At 43.0% G+C, this 25,571-nt stretch overlaps 3 protein-coding genes across 8 annotated transcripts in view; all 3 read right to left on the bottom strand.

Moving 5' to 3' along the window:
• The window catches only part of LOC147028873 (synaptic vesicle 2-related protein-like), a 460,702-nt gene that overhangs the window by 335,530 nt on the left and 99,601 nt on the right, over positions 1–25,571 (bottom strand). The gene's annotated exons all lie outside the window — the stretch shown is intronic.
• Positions 1–25,571, bottom strand: part of LOC147028874 (synaptic vesicle 2-related protein-like) — a 172,088-nt gene that overhangs the window by 137,301 nt on the left and 9,216 nt on the right. Inside the window, exon 1 of one of the 2 annotated variants that reach the window (XM_085879649.1) lies at positions 119–738. The exons of the other annotated variant lie outside the window; for it this stretch is intronic. Coding sequence (XP_085735775.1) covers positions 119–153 — 35 coding nt within the window. The 5' untranslated portion in view covers positions 154–738. Of the gene's footprint in view, positions 1–118; positions 739–25,571 lie in introns of those variants that run through there. 2 annotated transcript variants of the gene reach the window in all.
• Positions 11,444–25,571, bottom strand: part of LOC147028870 (synaptic vesicle 2-related protein-like) — a 297,753-nt gene continuing 283,625 nt past the window's right edge. For 4 of the 5 annotated variants that reach the window (XM_085879653.1, XM_085879655.1, XM_085879654.1 and 1 more), the window contains exon 16: positions 11,444–12,094. In XM_085879653.1, coding sequence (XP_085735779.1) covers positions 11,828–12,094 — 267 coding nt within the window. In that variant the 3' untranslated portion in view covers positions 11,444–11,827. Of the gene's footprint in view, positions 12,095–22,697; positions 22,799–25,571 lie in introns of all 5 variants that reach the window. The other variant, XM_085879658.1, reaches the window with a different exon arrangement.

The following is a 25,571-nucleotide window of genomic DNA, read 5'->3' as shown; positions in this document are numbered from 1 at the left end:
GAAAGAAAAGCAGGAAAAAGACCCCATCAAAGGCAATGGGGTCAGACTGGACCTCTTGGGTCTTTATGGCGTGGGACTTGGCAGACCGAACGAGTCCCACGAGACCGTTGCAGGTTACCTGCACCCTCGTGGTGTCTGGCTTGGGCGACCCATGACGTCCCGTCCCCACAGCAGCTAGCGTCGCCGCGGTCGAGCTCGGGCCTTCCATGTGGCAGGCGAGCTCTCTCCGGCTTTCTCCACACGAACGCGCTTGGGCGACCCGCGACGTCCCGTCCCCACAGCAGCTAGCATAGCCGCTTTCGAGCTCGGGCCTTTCTTGTGGCAGGCGAGCTCTCTCCGGCTCTCTCCACACGAACGCGCTTGGGCGACCCGCGATGCTCCTTCCCCACGGCAGCTAGCGTAGTCGCGGTCGAGCTCGGGCCTTGCCAAGCGGCCGGGTGATTCGGTCTCAGTCGGCAACTCGTTTGAGAGGAACGAACGGGTCTTTGCTCTCTTAGAGTTGATGCTCGAACTGCGCCGAAGCCCGATCACCTCGGACCGCTTGTTGCTGGCTGGCGAGCTCTCTCCGGCTCTCTCCACACGAACGCGCGGTTCCGCGCGACACAGCAGGTAAGGCTGCACCTCCAGCTCGCGTCTCCTTCGCGACGCCCGGACTCTCCATTAACTGCAAGCTCCCAGCTCCCGACTCCGCCACGAGCCCAGACTTCCACGCAGCTCCTTGGCTTCTGGCTTCCTCCCGACCTCTCCAGACTGACTCAGACCGACCGATCAACTCGACGCGACCCAACTCAAATGCGAGCCCTAACAGCCCGTCCTTATATAGGGCTGGTGAGACGCGGTTTGGCCTTCGCTCCCTCACCTCTGACCTCTGTGCGGAAAGCGGACATGCGCGAGATCATCAAGCTTGATCCGACGAGCAAACGTCCCGAGTCGGCCTGTAGCGACGCCGCTCGATGCGGACTCGCCGCGGCTGGCGCAAAGATGGCGTCGTTTCGGAGACGAAGGTGAGGCGATGTTTGTGGTGTGGAGATGTTGACGGTTGCTGGCGAAGTGGTGAGGATGGCGTGGATTGGTGAGAGGCAGGTGTGGTTGTGGTGGTGGAAGGCGGTTGGTCTGAAGCGGTTGTTGAGAGCGATGTTGGTGGTGGTGGTGATTGTTGTAAAGCGGTTGTTGAGAAAGATGCTGGTGGTGGACGTGGTTGGTCCAAAATAACGATAGTAAAGAATAACGGCTAACTCAAAGATCACAGCCCGGTTAACATGAATAGTTCTCTTTAAACAACGGTGAGGAAATCCATCTGGACACGGACATATCGGCCCAACTGATCTCGGGACCTTTATGGTGTTCTGTCAATTTCCACAGCCGTAAAAATAGATATAATTATTAAATGCAGAAATGGGTGGAAAAGTGTGTGCCGAGTGTGTACTGAAAGTTGCCAGCATTTAGGATGCTGTTTCTTCCATCTCCTCGATACGTGTTCCGTGCAGTGTGGGTGTCGTGTTGGGTGCGCCTTCTGTCCAGTGGGTGGAAATTACCGCTGCACGTGCGTTTGGCAGGTCATAATTTTTGCAGAGGGGTGTCCGGCGTAATGCCTGCTTGGCCTTTGCTGAGGACCCATCTCACAGCGAAGGGTGCACGTGGCTGGGATTTACCTCAGGAATAGGAGTCGAAAAGAAGAATAGGAATGAGTGCAGAGATTTAATCAGACCGAGCTATGAAGTTTACACAACGCACTTTCTCGTCCCTCTACACAAAAGGGAAGGGACTATCTGAATGTACATTAATGAAATAACTGTCTGGGGACCGCTGTATGATGGTTGCTATTGCTTTGGAGGGATGCTGTTCCCAGAATCGCAACAATATTTTGCTCTGAACCTCACAAAGGGAAACAGAAACTTTTTTTTTTTAAAGCAAATCTGACTCCCAAATGCTTTTAGAGACAGGTGTACGGACAGGTGTAAATGAACCTCCATAAGATTCGGGATGAAACCACTACCACAGCACCCGTAACAGGCATGGCATGTCCACACACCCGTCGAGAGTCCGTACAGATCCAAATCTACCCATATGTACCACGTACGTGTGTGCTGTATATGTACTTCTACCTTGTAGTAACTGTCGACTGTACATCCCAATGAGGACATGAACTGTACTGTTTAGCTTGGTAAGTGCCTTAAGCACTCAAGCACTCCAACGGAACGCCTGGCTTAGCAAGCAATTACCAATTTCCATCGATACAATGATACAAAACGCCCATGCAATGTCCGAATTGGACAAATCAACACTTTTTGTGGGGGTCGGAACTGCTGATACTTTAAAATCTGAAGCTTACATCCAGGCCAAAAAACATGGCGGCTTCAGACCCCAACGAGGTTACCCAGGAAATGCCTTAATACCCTAAACAGCAAGGTGGTCGAGGATCGCCTGATGAAGGATATAATTAAAAAGGCCGTTAATTATTTTTTAAAAGGAGTGTTTTAATTAACCCAAACACACAATTTTCACTCTTGCACTTCCTTGGAATTTTCTTAGTATGCCTGCAAAGTTTCAGGCTGCTAGGTTTTATAGTTTTGGAGTTATGGAGGAGACACAATGACACACACACACAGACACAGACACAGACACACACACACCCTTCCTTTTATAAGTATAGATTAATTACATCAATGATTTGGATGGTGGGGTGAAGAGCAGGCTTTCCAAATTTGCAGATGACACAAAGCTTGGATTAAAGTGGATAGCAGAGGGGGTGGTGATCAGATTCAGGAAAGTATTGATACTTGTATAGATTGGGCAAAAGATTGGCAGATGGAATTTAACCTGAGCAAATGTAAGGTGTTAGGGATAGGAAAGAACGATGAAAATAGAGATTACAGGAAGTAGGGGGGTAATTTTGGAGCATGTCACACAGAAGAAGGATCTGGGGGTGGTAATAGATACGGGAGGGAAGCAGGTGGCACAGTGCCAGGCAGCTATAAGTGAAGCAGATAGGGTTTTAGGCCGTAATCGGAGTGGGATAATTTATAAATCAAAAGAGGTGGTGTTAACATTGTACAGGAACTTAGTGAGGGCCACATCTGGAAGATTGTGTGCAGTTTTGGTCATCACAATTCAGGAAGGACATAGACGCCATAGAGAGGGTTCAGCGCAAGGCTACGAGATTGATTCTGGGCCGAGCTAGACTTAGTTATGTGGAGCACTGAAGGAGACAGGGCTTTATTCACGAGAAAGGAGGAGGTTACGAGGAGATTTAATCGAGATGTTTAAGATAATTAAAGGTATCGATAAAATAAGTGCAGATGAATAATTATTCAAAAGAGTGGACAGTGATAGGACCAGGGAACCATAGCTTGAGAGTAAAGAAGAGGAGAGTTAAGACGGTAGTGAGGCAGCGGACTTTTACTCAGAGTAGTTAATGCATGGAATGGCCTCCCTGGAAAGGTCGTGGCCGCAGAAATAGTTGATAAGTTTAAATTGGAATGAGATACAGTATGTACTTGGAAGTTATGGAGATCGAGGGGTGAAGGGATGTTGATAAAACTTTTAGGTAGCTTGAGCATTGATGGGTGATTGTGTGCATGTGTACGGAGTGCTGTTGGTGGGGGTCTCGTGAAGGGGAGTTGTGTGGTTGATGTGTGTTTTTAACCAAGCCCATGCCCCCTCCCTTGAGGGGAAGAAAACAAAAGTATTTGCAAAAAAAATAATAAAAAATACAAAAAACACAAACAAAATAAAATCTATGAAAACTTAAAAGAAATACATAAATTAAAAAAAAACACAAAAACACAAATAAAAAATATTAATTTTGGATTTTCTTCTTTGATAAAGTAGTATTGATGTCGTGTAGTGTTGATGGTGTTGATGTCGTACAGGCGTGATGGGCAAAATGGCCTCCACCTGTGTTTGATTTCCTTGGATTAGTCTGTGCTGCAGTAAATTGTATGTTTTCTGTTTGTGTTGTTTGTTCTTCATATTGAGTGCACACAACCAGGCGCACGGGAAAGGGGGGGGGGGGGTGCTGAGGGCGCTGCAGCACCCCAAGCTGCGGGCAGGAGGAGCACAGCACCCCCTGCCTGCAAAAAAAGTCATTTTTTAATATTAAATATATTAAAACGACATAATAAATAATTTTGCTTTGGGGAAGAAAATAAAGGTAAAATAAAAAAAGGTTTGTTATTTTTTAGTGATCATAGACATGGAGATCTTGCTATGGGGTTGGGGTTCACGACGACTCTAACACCATCGCTAAAATAGACAGCACCTCAGCACCCCCACCCAAAATACCTTCCCGCGCGTGCGCCTGCTCACAACTGTGTATTTTTTTGTGTACATTCTTTGAATTTCGATTCTCCGTCTCAGGCTCAGATAATTTTGGGCCGACCTGTTTTCTTACTTCCTCCCCCCCCCCCACCAACTGCTTTCCATACCAACAAAGAGTCTCAAATTGTCTCTGTCCCATTATCCATAACCCTCACTTTAATTCCTTTCTTAATATACCTTGTGTTTGACACAAAAAAGTAAACTTCTCCTTCTACTCTTCCTCCTCCCCTCTCTCCCCATCAATTCAAATATTTTTAAACAGCAATTCTAAAATGTTCAATATTCCCACATACTTCACTTGCTTTGAAACAGTTCTCAAAGTCTGCTTCACATTTCAACCCTCTGTCCATTTCTGCATGACTGGTAAACTCGTGCCTCATCCACCATCCTGTTCAGAAAGCCCCTGGGCTGGATATGGCTATCGTGCACCCCCCCCCCCCAAGTACCCTCACTGGTTGGTATATTTTGTTCCTTGGGATGTCCTGGGTGAGGAAAAAAAGTTAACATGCAATATCTTGGGATCAAATTGTACTTCAGATACTCTGTTGATTGATGGGTACCCATACATCGCATGAAGCGATTGTCATACTCTGAAATTTTGGGGGTATGGTTGCTTCGAAGGCTCCTGTGTCATGTTGAATGTCCTGTTTGTTGAATGTTGTTTATCATTTGAAAGGTTATTCAATGGCAATTTCAACGATTTATCAAATATGCATTTCTGATAAATATTCATCCCATCATGCAATCATTATGACAAATAATAAAAGCAAACACTTGATTAAATTTCTCATTTAAATAAACAAAATTTAGATTAATTATTTATATTTAACCTTATCTGTTGTTTACTCTATTGTATCTGAGAGGGATCACTTCGTTAAGTTTTGAGAGCAAACTTCATACCTTGTGATGATTTTTCAGTGCACACTGCCAAGTTAAGATTACATCATCGCTCCTCGCAAATGACTGGAGGCAATGGGCTATGGAGATTCATTGTTCACCTGCTGCACTCTAATCTATGGGGATTCAGAGTTCACCTGCTGCACTCTAATCTATGGGGATTCAGAGTTCACCTGCTCCACTTTAATCTATGGGGATTCAGAGTTCACCTGCTGCACTCTAATCTATGGGGATTCAGAGTTCACCTGCTGCACTCTAATCTATGGGGATTCAGAGTGGACCTGCTCCACTCTAATCAATGGGGATTCAGAGTTCACCTGCTCCACTCTAATCTATGGGGATTCAGAGTTCACCTGCTCCACAATAATCTCTGGGGATTCAGAGTTCACCTGCTACACTCTAACTTTAAAGTACTATTTTACTGTTCATTTGGAGGTCCCAGCTGAGAAAAATTATGTTCACTTTCATATATTTGGATAGAATTTTACTTTCGATCCTATATTTGATATTTATAGATTATCGGATGTTGCAAAAAGTGATTTTTCATGTTGAAATTTAAGGGGCATGTGTTGTTGTTTCTTCACAGATTGTCCATCCAATTTTGAATACCTGTTCCAAGTGTTCGATATTATTTGAAGTCATTGATTTCCTTCTTCAATGACACAGGTATTGTTGTGTCCAGGGGGTTAGACCTGACCTGGATGGAGAGCCAAGCGATTTCCCTTGGAGGCTCACAGCCGAGATTCTCGAAGATTATGGCATGCGTGGGAAAGAAACAGCTCGGCGCTTCACCAGGACGGTAGCACACGATACGTTGGACAAGGGTTTATACGTTGGACAAGGGTTGGACAAAAAAACTCGAACCCATGATAAATAGACAACACAAACAACTTAAATAAATACAGGGTTTAATGAAAATAAATCAAATATTTACAATGTTAATAAATAAATACAGGGTTTAATGAAAATAAATCAAATATTTACAATGTTAACAAGTGGTGCCAGGCACAATAAATCCTGCCCATTTCAGGCATAAAGTTATTTTGGGGATCAAATTTAAATTTGATATATCCTTAACCTGAATGTTGATTATAAGGAATAGAATAAGGAATATTTTAGTCTTAGTTTGAAGTCAATTAAACCATTTTTGATGAAGTTATGAGCGAAAAAGATTTTGACCTTTTTGTGACCTGACCTTGACCTTTGACCTAATTGGACCCAAAAGTTAATGGGGTCGTCCGAGGTTCATTACCCACCTGTGGATACAATTTGACAGTGTTTGAGCCAGCCGTTTTCCCGTAAAGTTGTATTTTCGTAACCATGTTTTAGTTTTAATTGAAAATTTGTAATTTTGACCGATGGCCATGACCCCCAAAACTTCGGACCCTACCGATCTTCACAAATATGCATTTTTCACGATAGAAATGGGTAGGATTATAAGTGACAAATAGAATAAGGTTCACTATAAGCTTAGTTTGAAGTAAATCAGATCATTTTTGACGAAGTTATGAGCGAAAAACGATTTTGATCTTTTTGTGACCTTGACCTTGACCTTTGATCCAATTGGACCCAAAAGTTAATGGGGTCGTCCAAGGTTCATTGCCCACCTGTGGATTAAATTTGATAGTGTTTGCTAAATCCATTTTGCCATAAAGTTGCTAACAGACAGACAGACAAAAAAACGGACAATTACAATATCCCGCTCCCTCCCTCCGGGAGGGGCAGGATAATAATTCAAAGGGTAATTATGAAAACGGAACATGAGGTAAAATGAAATCTAATTTTGAGGCGCCTCCACACAGACAAGAGAACAGAATAAATAAAAGAAAAATCCTTTATCCCGGCACTTAGCCATGTGCCCAGAGGTGATGTTCTGGAAGCTTGAAGGTCACCAAACCGCTTCGTCACCGCACGGCGAAATGCACCCAACCACTCTGGGTGGGAAAACATACAGGAGGCAATTCGGGCGATACTCAACACCAGAGCTCAGAAACCGCTGTGCAACTTCTTTCGTCGATCACACTTGCCGACATCGCTGCTCTCTGCAGAATGGTCCCGTCGATTTCCCCAATGGCACAACACGAGGCTTCGAGGCTGGTCCCACACGATCCAGCGAACAGTCAATGGCCAGCGTTTTGCTTCACCATGTGAGCCAATTCGCCTCAGCATGAACACAAGAATCATGCAGCCTTCTTCACCATGTTGAGGGAAAGCCACCCGCAATGCCCGACTCTTCCATCCGCCATTTCCTCACTCACTACTGTCCCGTCCTCCTTCATGTCCCGCTCCAAACCCAACTCTCCTTGGCTCTCTTCTCGATCCTGTTCCTACACTGCCATGGCCAACATTCATGTAATAATCCACATTTATTCTCGAAACTCAATTCAATTCTTTACACAAAACAGACATCAACATCACAAGACGATTCTGGTTTCCAAACTGATCCATTTACCAACCATTGAGTCACTCTCACCCGCTCCCATCCTAATTACCCATGTCCCAATTTCTGGCAAAATTGAACCCTTGGGACAGTAATCATCAAGGCACCTTACCCTAAGTGCAAGTCATTGCAGGTTGGTCAGGCCCAAGAGTGTCATCCACCCCTTCTAGTTTTCTTCGCACCCTTCCAGTCCACCCTTGTGGATTCGTTGATTTCAATCTGCCTGGATTCCATACTTTTTTTTTCCTCTCTAAATTTGCGTATTATTCCAAAATCTTGAAGAGCACCCTGGCTAATGATTGGGTGCAGTTGTAGACTTCAAGCACAACCTCGATGAGGAGATGTCAAATAATGATATCAGCCACAGGAACTGCGACCACAAACTTGCTTGGGAGAGGCAGCCGGATCAATGCCTGCATCCCCCTAAATGATCTGGTGGACCGAGAGTTCTCTCATCCACTCCCGATCGATGCCTACATCCTCCTACAGGATCTGGTAAACCTAGAGTTCTCATTCATTCCCAGAAGCCTGCATCCTCCTCCAGGAAAAACTGGCCACAGCTAAAATCCATGCTCAGACCCAGAACTGAAAGGCCAAATTAATTTTAAACATTTGATTTTAAGAGCATTTAAAGAATTTGTAATGACCAGTAAAACAATCTCTGTAAACAAGAAGAAGAAAAAAGTATTGAGGGGGAAAAGGAAAAAGGAAAAAGGAATGAGCAAAGGAAGGAGTAATTGGGCAGGAAGAGAAGGTATTTCAATTTTTTTACATTTGAAAATCAATTTGTTAATATTTTTGCTTTTTGAGAAGAAAATGAAGAAGCAAAATGGAAGAAAAGAGAGGAGAGATGATGTGTCAGTCCAAAAACCCACGAGCACCTGGACAATTGGGGGCCGAGATAAACAAGGACTCTGAAGTCAACAGAACAGGAACTTTATGTGGCTAAAACATGGGAATGAACTAATCACACAGTTAACAGCACATAGACTAGAATTATTTCTCGAAAAGGGCTCTGTATAAGGCTCGAGAAGCATTTTTTTTAGTAAAAGTTGGGAACATGACTTTTTAACATAATGAAGGTATGCTGAATTCGACTGGTCCTGTTCCCAAGCTGAATTTTGAGTTTTTGACCATCTAATTAGCATAAACAAAATGGCTGCCAAATTGACAATTTTGGGCACTTTCTTGGGACAGGCACTACTATACCAGCACAATGCTAATCTATTTTACTTGTGAACAACTGTTAAGTTGTTAAGTTAACTGTTAAGTTGTTAAGGGCTTGTGTAGGCCTATACTAATGATTCATTCTTGTTTGCAGGCTACAATGGATCCCATGATTAGCTTGAAGAGGCTGTCACCTGGAGACTACAGCCTGTGCATTTTCTGCCAAACGCATAAAGCCAGAAGAAACCTGAGTGAAGCAACTGAACATGGACTCACAACACTCAGGAATGCAGCCTGCAGCAGAAAGAAGCTGAGGGACTCCAAAAATATAGACTTAATTGATCGTCTTGAGAATGCATTAGATTCTGCCACAGCCGTATCTCTTGTGTGACACAGAATGTGCTATGCCCACTTCATGGACAAGAGTAAAATAGAACGTCTTCAGAGAACTCAGAGTCTTCAACAGAGGGAGCAGGTTGCGGTTCAGGTGTTCCAGGTGGTAAAAGGCATTCATTGTGAAAAGGTGTGCAGCCAGTCAACTGGAGCCTTTGCATTTTCTGTCAAACTGCAAAGAAGAAGGCATGACTGATCTCCGTCATGACTAAGCAAATGAGTGATCAAATAATTCAAGCCTCACATCTTGACTACAAAGTTGGCCTTCGACTGGCAGGAGTGATTGACCCAATTGCAGCTGAAGCCAAATATCATCTGCCTTGTCTTAGCGCATTTAACAGGTCAACCTCCAAAATAAAGCAGGAGTCAGCAAATACAGACCTTGCTATGATATGGCTTTGCCAAGAGCTCCATCATCAGCTGACAAAGGACATGTGATTCTTCTGGATGATGTATGGGAAAGGTATAAAGAGCTCACTGAGGAATCTTCAACCATGATTCAGCCATCCTATTAAAGCAGAAGAAGAACATTCAAGGAAAATTTGCAGTCACAGCTTGGGGACATTTTCAATTTCTTTCAACCTCTTGACAGTTGTATATCAGAATGAAAAACCGTATTGATTCCCACTAAGTACCAGCCAACAGCAGTTTTGCAGATGAAAGCAGACACAGAGGAGAGTGAGGAAAAGTTAGCCTTTCCGAAATATGAGCCCCAGGATGACATTTTCCTTTCACTTGTTCATGCAGCTATGAAAGTCCGTGGAGACATGATGGAAACTCCAGGACACAAAGGGTTCTCTGTCAGTGAAGAAGATGCTATAGCATGCATTCCCGAGAGTTTATATATGCTATTGAGACTGATCGTCGGTGGCCAGGCATCCCTTGAAGATGATAGCCCTGAGAACAATGAAGAACATGTCCGGAGCAGAGTTCTGAGTGTGGCGCAGAGGAAACCATCATATCTTCAGAAACCTTTGTCTGCAGAATATACAATGTGCACACAACAGACTCTGTTGATGCAGCATGGCATTTATTGTTCTCCAAGACGTGGAAACCAGAAGCCATGGCCCCAACAAGTGATGCGCTCCATTTCCATTTGATGAGCATACACTATCAAGAGATGATATGGAGAAATTCCCACTGCCACACACCTGAGCTCCCTGCGCCCTCTGAAATGGGATGGAGACTTGGGGAATCAGGACTGCAACCCATACTGTTGGCATTGAGTCCCATTCCAGACAGTTGCCTCGAGATGGTAGCCTGTGCATGTCAGAAACAATGCAACACTCGACGCTGCACATGCCGGAATTCAGGATTACGATGCACATCAATGTGTGCATGCCAGCAACAGATTGATGATCAGACTCCTTGCATGAATACAATGTGATTTGCCTAAAAGATGTTAGGCATTCCTGAAAACTGTTTATGCTGACTGAAATTTGTTCACGTAGCAGCATGATAGAACTTTGTTTAGTTTTTATGATTACAGACTAGCAACTTTAACATCTACATTTTATTAATAAACATTGGTAACCATGTAAACATTAATTAAAATGCTTCAAATATGTCTTAATCATTTTTAGTGACCCTCAAAACATAGGTCTAGACATCTCGTTTGTCAGGTTTGCATGCATAGTAACAAAGTTACAGCAGAAAATAGATTTTTTTGGTTATGGCGGTAGCTAATTAGCATAATAATAGATTTTTGGCATGTTACGAATTTTATTAGCCTGTAGCTTTGATCTATTGCTCGAGGGACATTTCGAAGATGCGAACATGTGAACAATGTGCATTTATTTTAATGGTATAGTAGTGCCTGTCCCAAGAAAGTGCCCAAAATTGTCAATTTGGCAGCCATTTTGCTTATGCTAATTAGATGGTCAAAAACTCAAAATTCAGCTTGGGAGCAGGGCTAGTCGAATTCAGCATACCTTAGTTATGTTAAAAAGTCATGTTCCCAACTTTTACTAAAAAATGCTTCGAGGATGCACATTTCTCAGAAATACGTCATCTAACAGGGAATAAGGACATTTAAACAGGACAGATCCAGTCCACTTTTCTGAGCTTCTGAAGAGGTTTTAACTAAGCTGGGAAAGTCACAATCACTTACAAAGAAGCTGGAACTCGAAGAATTTACAAAGCTGGAATCGTAAGAATCTTAGAAAAGTGGAGCTGGCAGTGTGTTAGAAATCGTCCATTCGAAAGCAGAAAAGTGAATTTCCTTGCTTCAAGAGAAAGTCAGTGCATAAGCAGAGTATTTATTCAAATTTCCAAAAAAAAAACAAGTCAACCTGAGCAGTGTAAATACTAGAATCGGCTTTTACCTTGCATCACAGGCATATTGAAGTGCACGAGTGATATTTTATCTACAATCTTTTCAACACAAGTTTCTGGAAAACTTTTTAAATTGTAGAAAAAAAAGAAAAATTGAGAAAACGTTGTACGACACTTTTCACAAAATGGTACAGTATTATTGTTCAAACAACAAGAACAAAGCAATATCGACGCCCATGATCGAAACGAAACTGACACGATCAAGAGAAACCCCAACGATTTTGAAAACTTTGGCAAAGTTCCACCATCACCACCAAAAAGGAGGTAGCTTTGATGTCAGATTGTGGACTCCTGCACCACAGAAATCCTGGACTGAGGAGAAGGCTCAGAGGCACTCTGACCATTGACCTTTTCAGTTAAAAGAGGCACATATTTTTCAGGTATTGATTCAGTGTTGGTCATCATTTCCAATGGATACGAAGCCTCGATAACTGAGTCTTGTAGTCTTTGGCCTTTGGTCTCTTTAGGTAGTAACAATACTGCAATGCAGCCCAGTAATGCGAGCAAGGCATAAATGGCTGCTGCAACACGAGTCGAGACAACCTGCACACACACAACCTGCATTTTACCACAACTCGTGCTTAACCTCTACACACCTTGATACCATAAAATTTACTTAACATTATCATGAAACATGCACCTCAAGGTTTTGCAAAATCATTTGTTCATAAAGATTCTGTTGAACAATAAGTTTTGCATGATGTGAAGTCACAGTACATGAGAGCCAAATAGCGAGGATGCAGCATAACATCTGATGTATCGGTTGAAGAAAAGAAAGTTGTCATATTCATTTTCTGACAAAATCATAATATAAAGTCATGAAAAAAAAAACTTGAAAAGTGACTGGTAGACTTGCAAATATAGAGGAAACAATGAATGGAGCCAAATATAGGCAAATCCTTGAGGAGAAACTGCTTCAGAGAAGTGCAAAAGACAAAAAGACAGGACAATGACCCCAAGCATACAGCCAAAGCAACACTGGAATGGCTTCAGAAGAAGAACGTGAAAGTCTGTAATGTCGCTGTAATGTCCATGTTCCCATCCCATCGCTCTCTCTTCCACAGATCTCCTGATGTCTTTGTTCCCCATGGTTTTGTCCTACCTACTCCCACACTTCTTGTCTCATGCCCCCCCTTGCTGTGCGTTAGCTCTCATACAAGCCTCGACAAGGTATATGAAAAAAACAAGCTCAAATGAGCTAAGATCCTCGTCCTCTTAATGATGACGTCATAAAAACGAATATGACGTCATTGTGATGTATCAGGTTTGCGATAAATATCCGTGCTAATGCCCGGCTTGATTCCCGCAAACAAAATTCAAACAGCTTGCCTCGTTTTGGAGATAATGGTATAGGCGATTTCCATTAGCGGCGATATTATGACGTCAACTTTTTTTCGAGGAAGAATTTCCAAAATCGGAGATGGTTACTGCCTGCGCGTGGGCTTTCTGCATATACATGGCAAGTTTCACGAAGATCCGATGAAAACTCTGGGTTGTGAAACAAAAAATGTCAAAAAATAGGAATGACGTCATAAAGATTGATATGACGTCATAGTGATGTATCATATGTGCGGTAATTCATCTCTGCTAATGCCCTGTTCGATTCCCGCAAACAGAATTCAAAAAGCTTACCTAGTTTTGGAGATAATTTTTTAGGCGATTTCCATTAGCGGAGATATTTTGATGTCATTACTTTTTTTCTAGGAGTTTTCAAAATCGGAGATGGTTACTGTCTGCACAGGGTATTTTTACATATATACGCCAAGTTTCAGGAAGTTTCGATGAAAATTGTAGGCTGTGAAACAAAAAAAGTCCACAAGAAGAAGATGAAGAACAACAACGTGAGTAAGACTTAGAGATCCTCCACGAGGATCTAAAAAGTCCTTGAGAGGCCCAGACAAAGCCCAGACTTTAATCCCATTGAGAATCTGTGGAAAGACTTGAAGATTGCTATTCACTGATGCTCCCTATCCAACTTGACAGAGCTTGAGCAAATCTGCAAGGAAGAATGGGAGAAAAATCCCCAAATCCAGATGTGCAAAACTGATACAGACATACCCAATAAGACTTGAGGCTCCAATCACTGCCAAAGGCACTTCTACAAAATATTTCCTTGGGGGTAAAATACTTATTGATGCAAGACATTTCATATTTTCATTTTTAATTAATTTGTAAAAACTTCTATAAACATGTTTTCACTTTGTTATTATGGGGTATTTATTATGTATGGGTAAATGCCAAAAAAAAAAATCAAATTGAATCAATTTTAAATTCAGGCTGTAACAACAAAATATGACAAAAGTCGAGGGGTGTGAATACTTTTTTGAAGGCACTATATGTTATCATTTTCCATGGAAAACCCTCCATCTACTGTATAGAAGTTGCTCGGTGGCTGAATTAAAAGGCTGAATGCCTAAACTCGGTGATTGCATCGAAATCTTGTGTCTAAAACACATCGCTTTCTGTACCCACCTTACCCAGTCGCACCCAACTGCCCCTGGATTATGTGTCATTTTCTTCTGACAAAGTGGAGAGCTTGCTGTCAAACGTTGACTCAAATTCTGCAACCGGTCAAGACAGCATCAGCCCACGTGTCCTAAAAACCTGCTCCTCTGCTCTTGCTCACCCTCTCTCTGTTATATTCACCCTCGCCTTTTCTCAAGGCCATCTGCCATCTGCCATCTGCTTGGAAATCAGCAAGCATCACTGCCCTGCATAAAAAAGGTACGAAAACAAATCCCTGCAACAACAGACCAATCAGCCTTCTCCCAATCATCAGCAAGGTTATGGAATCCATCATCACTTCCGATATCAAATCCTTCTTCTTCTCCAATGGCTTGACTTCCGATCATCAATTTGGTTTCAGACCAGGTCACTCTACCCTGGATATGCTGCTTCTGCTCTCCCATCAATGGATGGAAGTCCTCAATGCCATACATGAAATCAGAGCCATATCTCTAGACATATCACATGCTTTTGACATGGTGTGGCACCCTGTCCTGCTCACAAAACTCTCTTCCTATGGTATCCAAGGCCATCTCCACTCATGGCTCGCAGAATTCCTCTCCTGTCGCAGTCAACGTGTGGCCCTAAATGGAGTTCTTTCATCCCCTCTTCCTGTCCAGGCTGGAGTTCCTCAAGGTAGCGTTCTGGGCCCTGTTCTTTTTCTGGTTTTCAACAACGATCTCTCCGACTTCCTGGAAAATCCTCTACATCTCTTTGCTGATGACTCCACCCTCTGCTGTACCATCTGTCATCCCTCAGACCGGCAAGCAGCAGCTTCTTTGCTCACTGCAGATCTGGGTAAAATCAAAAACTGGTCCAACATGTGGAACATGTCTTTCAATCCGGACAAATCTCACACTCTCACTTTGTCTTTCCGAAAGGACCATTTAGAAAAACCCCCCATCTACTTTCTCAACAATCCTCTGGAAGAAGTCCTTTCTTTCAAGCTTCTGGGTCTCACTATGTGCCATGATCTTTCCTGGAAATGCCACATTTCCAACCTGGCCTCCAAAGCCAGTCGCTGACTATGAATCCTGCTTCGTGCAAAGTCCTTCCTCGGCCCACCTGAGCTCCTGACTAAATACAAAGCTTTCATCTGCAGCCTGATGGAGTACTGCTCTCCCCTCTGGGCTGGTGCTCCTGCCTCCCACCTTTCTCGGCTTCACACTGTGGAAACCAAGGCATTTCGGATCATTGGCATTTCCGGCGATGAGGCTGAGTCTTTGTGCCTCTTTGCCCCCCCCCTCTCTCTCTCTCTCTCTCTCTCTCTCTCTCTCTCGCATTGCAGGCAGGTCGGTGGACTTTCTGTCTTCTACCGTCTCCTCTCCGGTCTCGTCCCCCCTGCTCTGTGTGCAGTTTGTCCCCACCATATTTCCACTGGGCGGTTAAGGTCCGCCAACAACCCCCTTCTGGTAAAACCACCAAAATCACGAATCACTGCTCACCTTCACTCTTTCATTCCTCTTTTTTTCCCACCTTTGGAATAAACTCCCTCACTCTGTTCCATCACATTCTTCCCTCCAGGCCTTCAAAACAGCTGTTCACCACCACCTCTTATCGTTCACCACCACCCCCATCGAAATCCTCAATCTTTTCTACCCCCGTTAATCCAGCCCAAACCCACCTCCTTCAAATTCAGGAAGTCCCTGTAATGTCCATCTTGTGTACCCCATGTTTCCTGCCCCATCTCTCTCCCTTCCACAGATCTCCTAATGTCTCTGTTCCCCACTGTTTTGTCCTTCGCACTCCCACCCCTCTTATATCATGCGCCCCCCCCTTGCTGTGCGTTGTGTGTTAGCTCTCATACGAGCCTCGGCAAGGTATACAAAAAATAAAGTAAAAGTTAAAAAACAGAAGTGAAATTACATGAGTCATTTACAATTATACATTGACACACTCACAGTTTTTATCATTTGCTTGATGTGCCTGTTTTGTTTTTAAAATTCATGTGCTGCTATTTCTGATGAACTTCTACATGTACTTGCTTAACACTGAATATTAAAAGCATTATGCTGCTCATTATTGAATCCAGTTAACAGTATACCCATTTCTGTTTATGATAAAATGTACTCTTAGGTTACTTGGAAAACATAAAATGATTTCTAGAAGACAATTATATAACTCCTTCGTATTATTGTAGTGAATGTATATGTTAGCCCTCATAAGCATCTGTTTTCTTAGAAATGAGCTGGACAGAGAGCTTGTGTGCTTTCTCATCAAAAACCTTATCTTATGTTTGTATGTGACCGTCGCTTCCATTCAGTTGTCATCTTGTTATCTTCCTCTGCTTTTACAATACAATGCATCCATTCTTACTCCTTTCCCTCCTTCCTTTCCTCTTCAACCTTGAAGAAGAAATACAATGTGCCTTCCCCCCTTTTCCCTCCCTCCTTGTTGTGTAGCAAAATCATCCCACACGTAGGTTCTTCAGTTCAACCGTTTTTAATGGCATCTCCTGCTACCCTCACTCCACAGCTCTCTGACACCACTCTAGGTTCCGCCTCGTCAGTTCCGGTTCATCATGTATTCATTAATATTCATGTAACTCCCAACACCACATATTCCTTTTTTCGTGAAAATAACAACTGGTAATGAAAATCCGCCCCAAAATAGTAAGCATGTAGTGCAAGGTAACATGCCACACGATAAAGTCCTTGGTCCATTCAGCGACTCGACGATAAGTCATTCCACCACAAACAGCTGGGGTAAAAACTTGTGGAGGTATTTGTTGGACAGGGCATTGTGCCCGATAGTCCTCAGAACCTGTCGTGCTTCCAGCAGAAAGCCCATTTGAGGTCTGAATTGCAGGTGCTAGATGAATTGCATTCCACACTTTCCCATCAGTGAGTTTGAAGGTAGCAGGACTTCTCTGTTCCATGATCTTGAGGGGTTGGGCAAACACGTTTTGTCCTTTCTGGTGAAGTCCAGGTTTCCGAACTCGCACGAAAGAACCACCTTTGAAGGTGGAAGGTTTTGCTCCCCGACGCTTGTCTGTGTATCGTCAAGACTTCTCTTGTTTCTGTTGAACACAGCGTCTCCCATTCTCGAGTCTTGCAGCAGGTACGCTGATTTGACGGTCCCCAATGTGCAACTTGGTGTGCAATGTACGTCCATGTAGAAGTTCAGCAGGGGTCTGATGAGTTGTTGCATGTCTTATAGCTCGATACATTGCAAGAAGTCGGGTACGAATGATTTCCAGGGCTTCCCTTCGAGATTTGCAGGATGTAAACAGTCCTTAAACACTCTGTTGAATCCTTCTACGTCCCCGTTGGCTTGTGGGTAATTGATAGAATTATGGCAGTGTTTGATGTTTCTTTCCTGCAGGAATGTTTCAAACTCAGTGGAAACAAACTGAAATTCATAATCAGAGATAAGTTCCTGCGGATTTCCTTCACGACTGAATACTGCAGTCAGGAACTTGATAACTGCAGCAAATGTTACTTGGGACGTAAAGGCTACTTCTGGCCATTTGCTGATGTAATCATTTAAGGTAATGACAGAGTATGTTCCCAATGGATGGATGGAGTCACATTTTGATGGCCAGGTTTGTACACAATTTCGTAGTGAAAGGACAGTAAGTGTGCAGACCAACGTGCAATTCTCATTCCAGCTCGACCAAGACCTTTCGAAGACAGTAGTGTGGCTAGTGGACTGTGGTCTGTACACAGGATAAATTTCTAACCCCACAGGTAAGTACACCATTTCTCAGTTGCCCAGACACTGGTGAGTGCTTCCTTCTCGACTGTAGAGTACTTGCGTTCGCATTGTGTGAGCGTTCATGAGGCAAATGCTCCTGTTTCCCTTGTAGAGTTCACATGAAGTTGGGTGAGCACTGCTCCAAGTCCATAATCAGATGCATCTGTGGTCACAATGGTGGTCAGTGTTGGGTCAAACAAAGCAAGTGCAGGGCTGTTAGCACTCACTTTTCTTACCCTTTCAAATTGAGTGTGTGCAGCCTCGGTCCAGGAGAAATCAGCATCCTTGCGCAGTTAGGCACGAAGTGGCTCCACGACTGTCGCATAATTTGGAGTACCAAGAAGTCAAACCCAGAAAAGAATGCAGAGCAGATGCATCTGTTGGGGGTGTTGCTTGTGTTACTGCCACCACATGTTCGGTGTTTGGGCTCATGCCCTTTTCTGAGATCACGTGACCGAGAAAAGAAAGTTCCGCCTTCCTGAAATTACATTTGTCATAATGCAATTTTAAGCTTGCTTGATCAAGACAATTCAAAACAGCTTGAAGACGTTCCTCATGTTTCTCATGAGACGAAGCATACACAATTATGTCATCTAGGATTCTAGGTAACACTGAACGCCCTCCTGGATAGCTAAGATCTGTGACATCATTCACTGGAATGCACTGGGAGCAGAAGCAAGACCATAAGGAACACGGCAAAAACGGAAGAGTCCCTCGTGTGTTATGAAAGCCATAAGGTCTCTGCTTCCCTCATGCAAGGGCACTTGATGGTATGCACTCTGAAGATCAAGAGTGGAGAACATTCTCACTCCCCGAAGTTCTGTGAATACATCCTCAATATGTGGGAGTGGATGACTGTCTATTATGATCACCTTATTGGGTTCACGAAGATCCATGTACAGTCAAAAACCTCCTGCTTTCTTATGCGTAACGACAATAGGTGAAACATATTCGGAAGAGTCAATTCTCTCAATGATACCCGCTTCTTCAAGCGTTTTCACTTCTTGCGAGATAGCATCACTGACAGCAAAAGGTAAACGGCAAAGGGTCTGCTGGATTGACACCACATCGGGTCTGATCTTCACTCTATACAAATCCTTTTGCATCGTCTAGAATTCCAGTGGCGTTAGGATTAGATGTCTGCCAAGCCGATGTTTGATGCACATATGTACTTAGCACTGATGCAGGAGTAACACATCCATTAACAACATTCAGTCCGAGAGCAGTGAAGAGGTCCATGCTGAGTTTAGGTGTTCCAGAAGGCACAATGATGAAATCAGCAGGCACAGAAACATGGTTGTGTCACACCTGTACTTGAAGACAACCAACCACAGTGATCGGTTTTTAAAAAAAGTAAGTCATGAACTGTAATTTTGGTTCTGTAAGAAGTGCATTGTTGAAATGCTCCAGGTAGGTAGACTCTGGAAGTATGGAAACGACTGAACCTGTGTCCTCCAGCAATTTAGCCGAGCATGCCTGTCCATCAGGTGTGCAAATAGTCATGAGCCAGTAGGGTTGGTCGGTACCATCTGGTGGGAATAATTCCCATAGTGATTTTTGGCAAGGTATACAAACCTTGAGTTTGGAAATATGTGATAGCATTGCATCGGTGGTAGCTTTTTGTGTTATCACCCTGTTTATGTGCCTACCCTTAAATAAGCTTTTGTGCAAAATGATCAGTACAAGGGAAGACATCCTACTTCAACTTAACAACATTTTTTTTTTTTTATCAGTCAAACATTAACGTTGAAATTTGTCTCACCTTTTGCTTGGATCATTTACTTCTCAACAAAAAGTGCGAAACAAGCCTGTGTTAAAAGGTATGTCATTGGTGACACATATATCAGTGTCTATTTTCTGTGTGATGAATCATACTGCCTTTAGAAAAGTATTTGTTACTGTGGAAAGTAAATAAAAGTTCTGGAACAATATAATTACATGGGTGTTTAGCAAATTTATTAAGAAATCCAAAAATCTAAATTTATTTTTTGTATGTTGTATATTAAGATCAGTATAGCAGACAATGTTACCGCACCCCCCAAATGAAAAAAATACCAAATTTAGAGGGATTTATGTAGTTTGGTCAATGTCATGATATTTTCCCTGTTGTTATTGAAGGATACTTTCTAAGAATCAAACAAAGCTGGGTGTGCTCTGGCTTTCAAAAGGAATTAGCCACTGTGGCTAATCCAGGTTTAGAATGATTAGCCACAGGAGAAAGGAAATAGCCACATATTTTATTCAAAAGTTTTTTTTTAGCAATATGAAATAATAAGTTAATTTTAAGGCGGATGTGTGAGTTTGATGGGTGAGGTTGGATTGTTCAGATAGGTTGGATGAGTGAGTTTGACGTGTGAGATTGATTGAATGAACGACCATCAGCGGAGGTGGTGATTGTGAGGGATGGTGGTGGTGGTGGTGGTGTGTGTGTGTGTGTGTGTGTGTGTGTGTGTGTGTGTGTGTGTGTGTGTGTGTGTGTGTGTGTGTGTGTGTGTGTGTGTGTGTGTGTGTGTGTGGGGGGGGGGGTATGGTCGTTGTGCCTTTAGTAGGTGGTAGTGGGGGATGGGGGTGGTTGTGGACCAGGATTGGACCAACCTCATGCCAGTCAAACTCACTCATCCAACCAATCTCACCCAACAACTTCACTCATACAACCAATCTCACACATCAAACTCACACTTCCAACCAATGTCATACATCAAACTCACTCATACAACCAATGTCACCATCATCTTCACTCATCCAACCAACCAAAGTCACCCATCAAACTCACTCATCCAAACAAACTCTCTCATCCAAACAAACTCATCCTACTACAGGTACTACTACTGATTGTGCCAAAACTCACCTGGCAACCACTGACCCAACGAAGCATGTAGCGCCAAGTAGAGCCGAATAATGCCGAATCATTCCAGAAAAAAAAATTGAGACGAGAATCATGGGAATCATGCGTAACTTTGGTCGATATTTTTTACTAGAAACTAGTTTAAAACTTCTAAAGTTAGTATATATAAGCTTGTATGAAATCACGCGTGATTCCCATAATCAAAACATACAAAATGGCGGCCGTCTCAACAAAGGTTGAATTGTGCTAAAATCACCCAAAATTCGTCTAAAACTGGAAAAAAAACCACTAAAACATGGATTAGCCACAGTGGTTAATGGGTGGTTTAAAATATTAGCCACAGGTAAGGGAGATTCGCCCTGTGGTGATGTGGTGAGCAGCAGCGCACACCCAGCAAAGGTAAATGATAGCATGTTCATGAACAAGATTAATGTCTTTTCCCTGTAATTTCTCAAAAAATACAGAATTTCAAGGATTTAGATACTCAATAATGCACATATGAAGGTATCAAATACCCGTATTGCACAATATAAACCAATAAGACAGTAGCAAGATGGTTAATCATGTGCAATCTGATGAATGAGTCAAAGGTGAAAATGAAACACAATCTTCTGTTGTAGGGCATAAAATTACAGAACAGCAACACAAATGTGGTGTTCCACACTAACAAGGCCATTACCAAGGCCCAATGTGTTGATGATAAACATTGTCTTATGAACCAAAGACGGGTCCTTTATAGTTTCTAAGACATCTCTGATCATATGCACTGATTGTAAGTGGTATAAAATGCTCAAGATGAACTTTAAAATCATAATTATTATCCAGTTCTTCAATATCCTCATCAAAACTTTCCCCATCGTCTGACTCAAATATGGATGCCTGGTTCTCACAGTCTGGCAGTTTGCACACACACATATCAGTGCATTTCAATCCATTTGACAAACAAACACATTTTGGTAGTGAACCCTTCCTTTTACAATTGCAGGCCAATAAATCAAGGACCGCCTCAGGTGCTGGCTGAACATCCATCCAGTATACCACCAACTGTTCAACTCCTCCTTCCTTCTCAATCTTCCATCCGTGGCCAACAGGACTTGGTCATTTAAATCATACATAAAAACATGAATCTTCAAATCATTTAAGATGTTTTTATCAATGTATTTGTCACCTGTATGCAAGAAAAACTAAAAGTAACAAATTTTCCTTGATTTGCGGTATTTTTCGTTTTGAGGGGTAAGGGTAACAATAATAACAATAACATTTATAATGTGCATCTAACTTAAAATATATTTTATTCTTTTAGTTTATGATTAAATTTTCTTCAAATTCACGTATTTAAACTCACTTAAAATATATTTTGTTATTTTAGTTTATGATTAAATTTTCTTCAAATTCACGTATTTAAACATGGTATCCATGAATTAGGGTATGGGCAAAAAACTTCCGTACCACTTTTTATGAAAACAAAATCATATGTTCTGCAATGTATCAGCGCTTGACTATCAGTGCCTGAAATTGCAAACACTAAATGCTGGGTTAGTTTTAACAACTGTTTTGAAAAGCAAATAACATGAGCTACATGCCTAACAATTTTAAGAAGATATAGCCTATAATAAGAGAGAACCATTAGTTTTAAATAGAATGTCTCCTTCTGTCTTACGCTTGTTTCAGAAAAGTTTATTTTGGGATAGCGTTACTAAACGGCTAATAACACACAAAAGACTACCACCAATACAATGCTATCACATAGTTTCTGACTGCAGAGATGCATATCCTGCCAAAAATTATGATGAGCATTATTCCTCTCAGATGGTACCGGTGGCCAAAAATTACCAGGTCTGGCTCATGGCCGAAAAGACGAAAATCACAAAATAGGTTCCCTCTAATTTGTTCAGAGGCTTGTGTGTTTATGCTTAAAACAGTCACATCTGGCACAGTCACTTCCCACACTTGGTATTTGTTGCCTTTACTGCGACATACTTGAGCAAAATGTCCACTTTTACCACACTGCCTACAATTTACATATTTTGCAGGGCATCTGGGGTAATTGGCGAAGTGCATTGCAGATCCACAACGATAACAAGTACTCTCTTGGCATACCTGTCGAGCTTGTGGAAATTTTGGGTTTGAAGGTTCATTTGATGTGTCCCTGTGGATGGGGTCGCATCTGCATTACCCTGCGCTGGTACTGTATTTACATCCTGAAAAGACATCGACATGCCGCATGGAATCACTTTGGCTTCCACCATGGCTGATTCGATTTGTCCCACCATTACGAGGGCTTTCTGCAGTGTAAGCTCCAGTTCCAAAAGCAACCGTTCACGTTTACGAGCTGCAAGGGTTTTTTCCACGAGCTGATCTCGTATCATTTCATCAGAGGTCACTAAACTCGCAATTAACTGCATTCTCACGTAAAGCAGCAACGAACTGAGCAGTCGATTCACCCAGCCTCTATACTCATCGAAGAAACTTATATTGTTCGAAAACAACGTTCACCTTTGGTGTGAATAAGGCTGTTAATGCAGTGACAGCGGAGTACGTGTTATCATCAACTGGGAGAGTATAGAATAAACGCTGTCCTTCACTTCCTAGGCAGTATATAAGCAATGCGCACTTCCTCGCATCAGACAGTGCATCGGCATTTACCGCCAGCACGAAGTTCTCAAACATGCGCATCCATGAGGTAAAAGGTATCGAAGGCTCACCCGGACTTGGTAAGAATGCAGCAGGTGCTGCAAGTGCAAGGTGAGCCATCCTCATCACCAATATGTTGCGCAGCCAAGTCAGCCCACACGTAGGTTCTTCAGTTGAACCGTTTTTAATGGTGTTTCCTGCTGCCATTACTTCACAGCTCTCTGATGCCACTCTCGATTCAGCCTCGTCAGTTCCAGTTCATCATGCATTCATCAATATTCATGTAACTCCCAATACCACACTCCTTTCCTCTTCAAACCTGAATAAGAACCCTGCTTTGAGGACAAACAAATTAGAAGGGTTGTTCCCTTTTCCATGTCCACGTATTAAAGATTTAAGCTCTGTTGCATCGATCCTGAGTTGGAGATTGGTTTCTTCGACATCGGAGACTGGGGTTTCTTCAACATCTGCAAACACCAGTCTTGTAACCTCAAAGCTGTTCCAATATGGAACCGCATTGATTTGATGTCTCCATCCATTCCATCCATTGGGACCATACTCTGTGCAGAGCGGTGGTGCTGCTGAAGCAGTCTCCTTGGCTATTGGACACAATCCTGGACAGTTCGCCACTCCGACACAGGATACCAGCAAGCTGGCACTCATTTTGCCGACCTCAGGATGATAGGCAGAGTCAACCCCACCTGGTATTAATTCAACATCAGAGTGGGATTTGAAGTCAGGATCCATAGATCCCAAGCCCACCACGCTAACCATTAAGACAACACCAGGCATTTGATCCCTCCAGATTGATATGACTGGCAAAGCAATGGAACCCACCCTGCGGGCGGGGCTTCAATCGGGAGGCCCAGGGGTCCCAAGATTACAGACCCAAAATCGTTACGCTTGGATCAGCCGTTTTTGCGGAAAGTGGGGAAAACGTTAGGCTGGAGACTAAACCGGAAATGGCTGCAATGTGAAGTCAGAAGAAGAAGAAGAAGAAGAAGAAGAAGAAGAAGAAGAAGAAGAAGAAGAAGAAGAAGAAGTAAAGAAGATTATTTCGTCGTGTTTCTTCAAAGCGTTATACCAATTGTACGCTTTTTCTTGAGGAAAAGAAATAAATGAATGATTTCATTACACTTATACATGTTCTTCAGCTGAGAACTTCAGGATACACAACATTATAAATGAAAGATCCTTTTCTCTCTCTGGAGTTCTTGGCGAAGATACTAATATTGTCACTTCTGCCAATGTGACTCATGGTGACATAGAGCTGTCCATGACTGAAGAAATCGGTCTTCAGGTAGATGCCGACCTTTTCCAATGTCTGACCTTGAGCCTTGTTACTGGTCATTGCAAAGCAGAGGCGGACTGGGAATTGCTTTTGCTGCATCTGGAAAGGGAACAGGTTTTCCGATGGAATAATGGGAATCCTCGGTATAAATAGCTTCTTTCTAGGATGTGACCCAGTAGCTCGTGTTGCATCAATGAGATGCGGCATCAGGTTGTCGACGATATATCGACTAACATTACAATGGCCATTTTTGGGGTCAAAATTTCACAGCAACATGATGGAAGCTCCCTTCTTGAGGCAGAAGTGTGAGGAGGCATTCCTGAAGTGCATATCTAGTTAAGGAATTCCACTGGATACTGGTGTGTGTTCTCTGTGTCCATTACCTTGTTGCTGCTCAAGTAGACAGATTCCGTCCCTGGGAATTGTTGCAGTACGATATCATTAACCTCTTCAACCGCTTCATTCGTAGGACAGAGGATGGTTCAGCTACAAAGCCAGTTCCTGTCAGCATGCAAGGTGCTCGAGTTGCTGAATATAACGTCAATGAGGCTCTTGACGTTTTCTCCTCAGATCAGGTAGTTCTCTTTGACTTCACTTTGAACTCGCAAATTTCTGCATTGATGGGGAGCCTCCCTCTCCAATTTGTAAAAGTTCCTTGGAACATTCTTCATCTCCACTTCCTGCGTTATGCACCCGCATGTTCTTTGTCAATCGATGCACATGGACTTGTCTCCAGAGGGGGGACTGCCTCAGAGTGGCAGCAACCCTGTCAGCACGGCCTCCTCTTCGGATGACAGGCAGGGTGTGTCTCCAGTCTCCAGAGAATATGATGGCGAATCCTCCAAAAGGCCGATCTGTCTCACGGATATCACGGAATGTTCGGTCCAAAGCTTCGATAATACGCCGGTCTCACATGGAGACTTCGTCAATGACCAACAGATGAAATTGCTTGATCAACTGTCCTGTACTGTCTCGCTTGGTGATGATGCACACCGAGTCCTTGATTGATAGTGGCACTTTGCAGCGAGAGTGAAGTGTACGACCATTTG

Source organism: Eptatretus burgeri, chromosome 4, assembly GCF_056783735.1.
Source record: "Eptatretus burgeri isolate ZD-2024b chromosome 4, Ebu_testis_v1, whole genome shotgun sequence".
NCBI classification, from domain to species: domain Eukaryota; kingdom Metazoa; phylum Chordata; class Myxini; order Myxiniformes; family Myxinidae; genus Eptatretus; species Eptatretus burgeri.
This window is presented reverse-complemented; position numbering and strand designations above follow the sequence as displayed.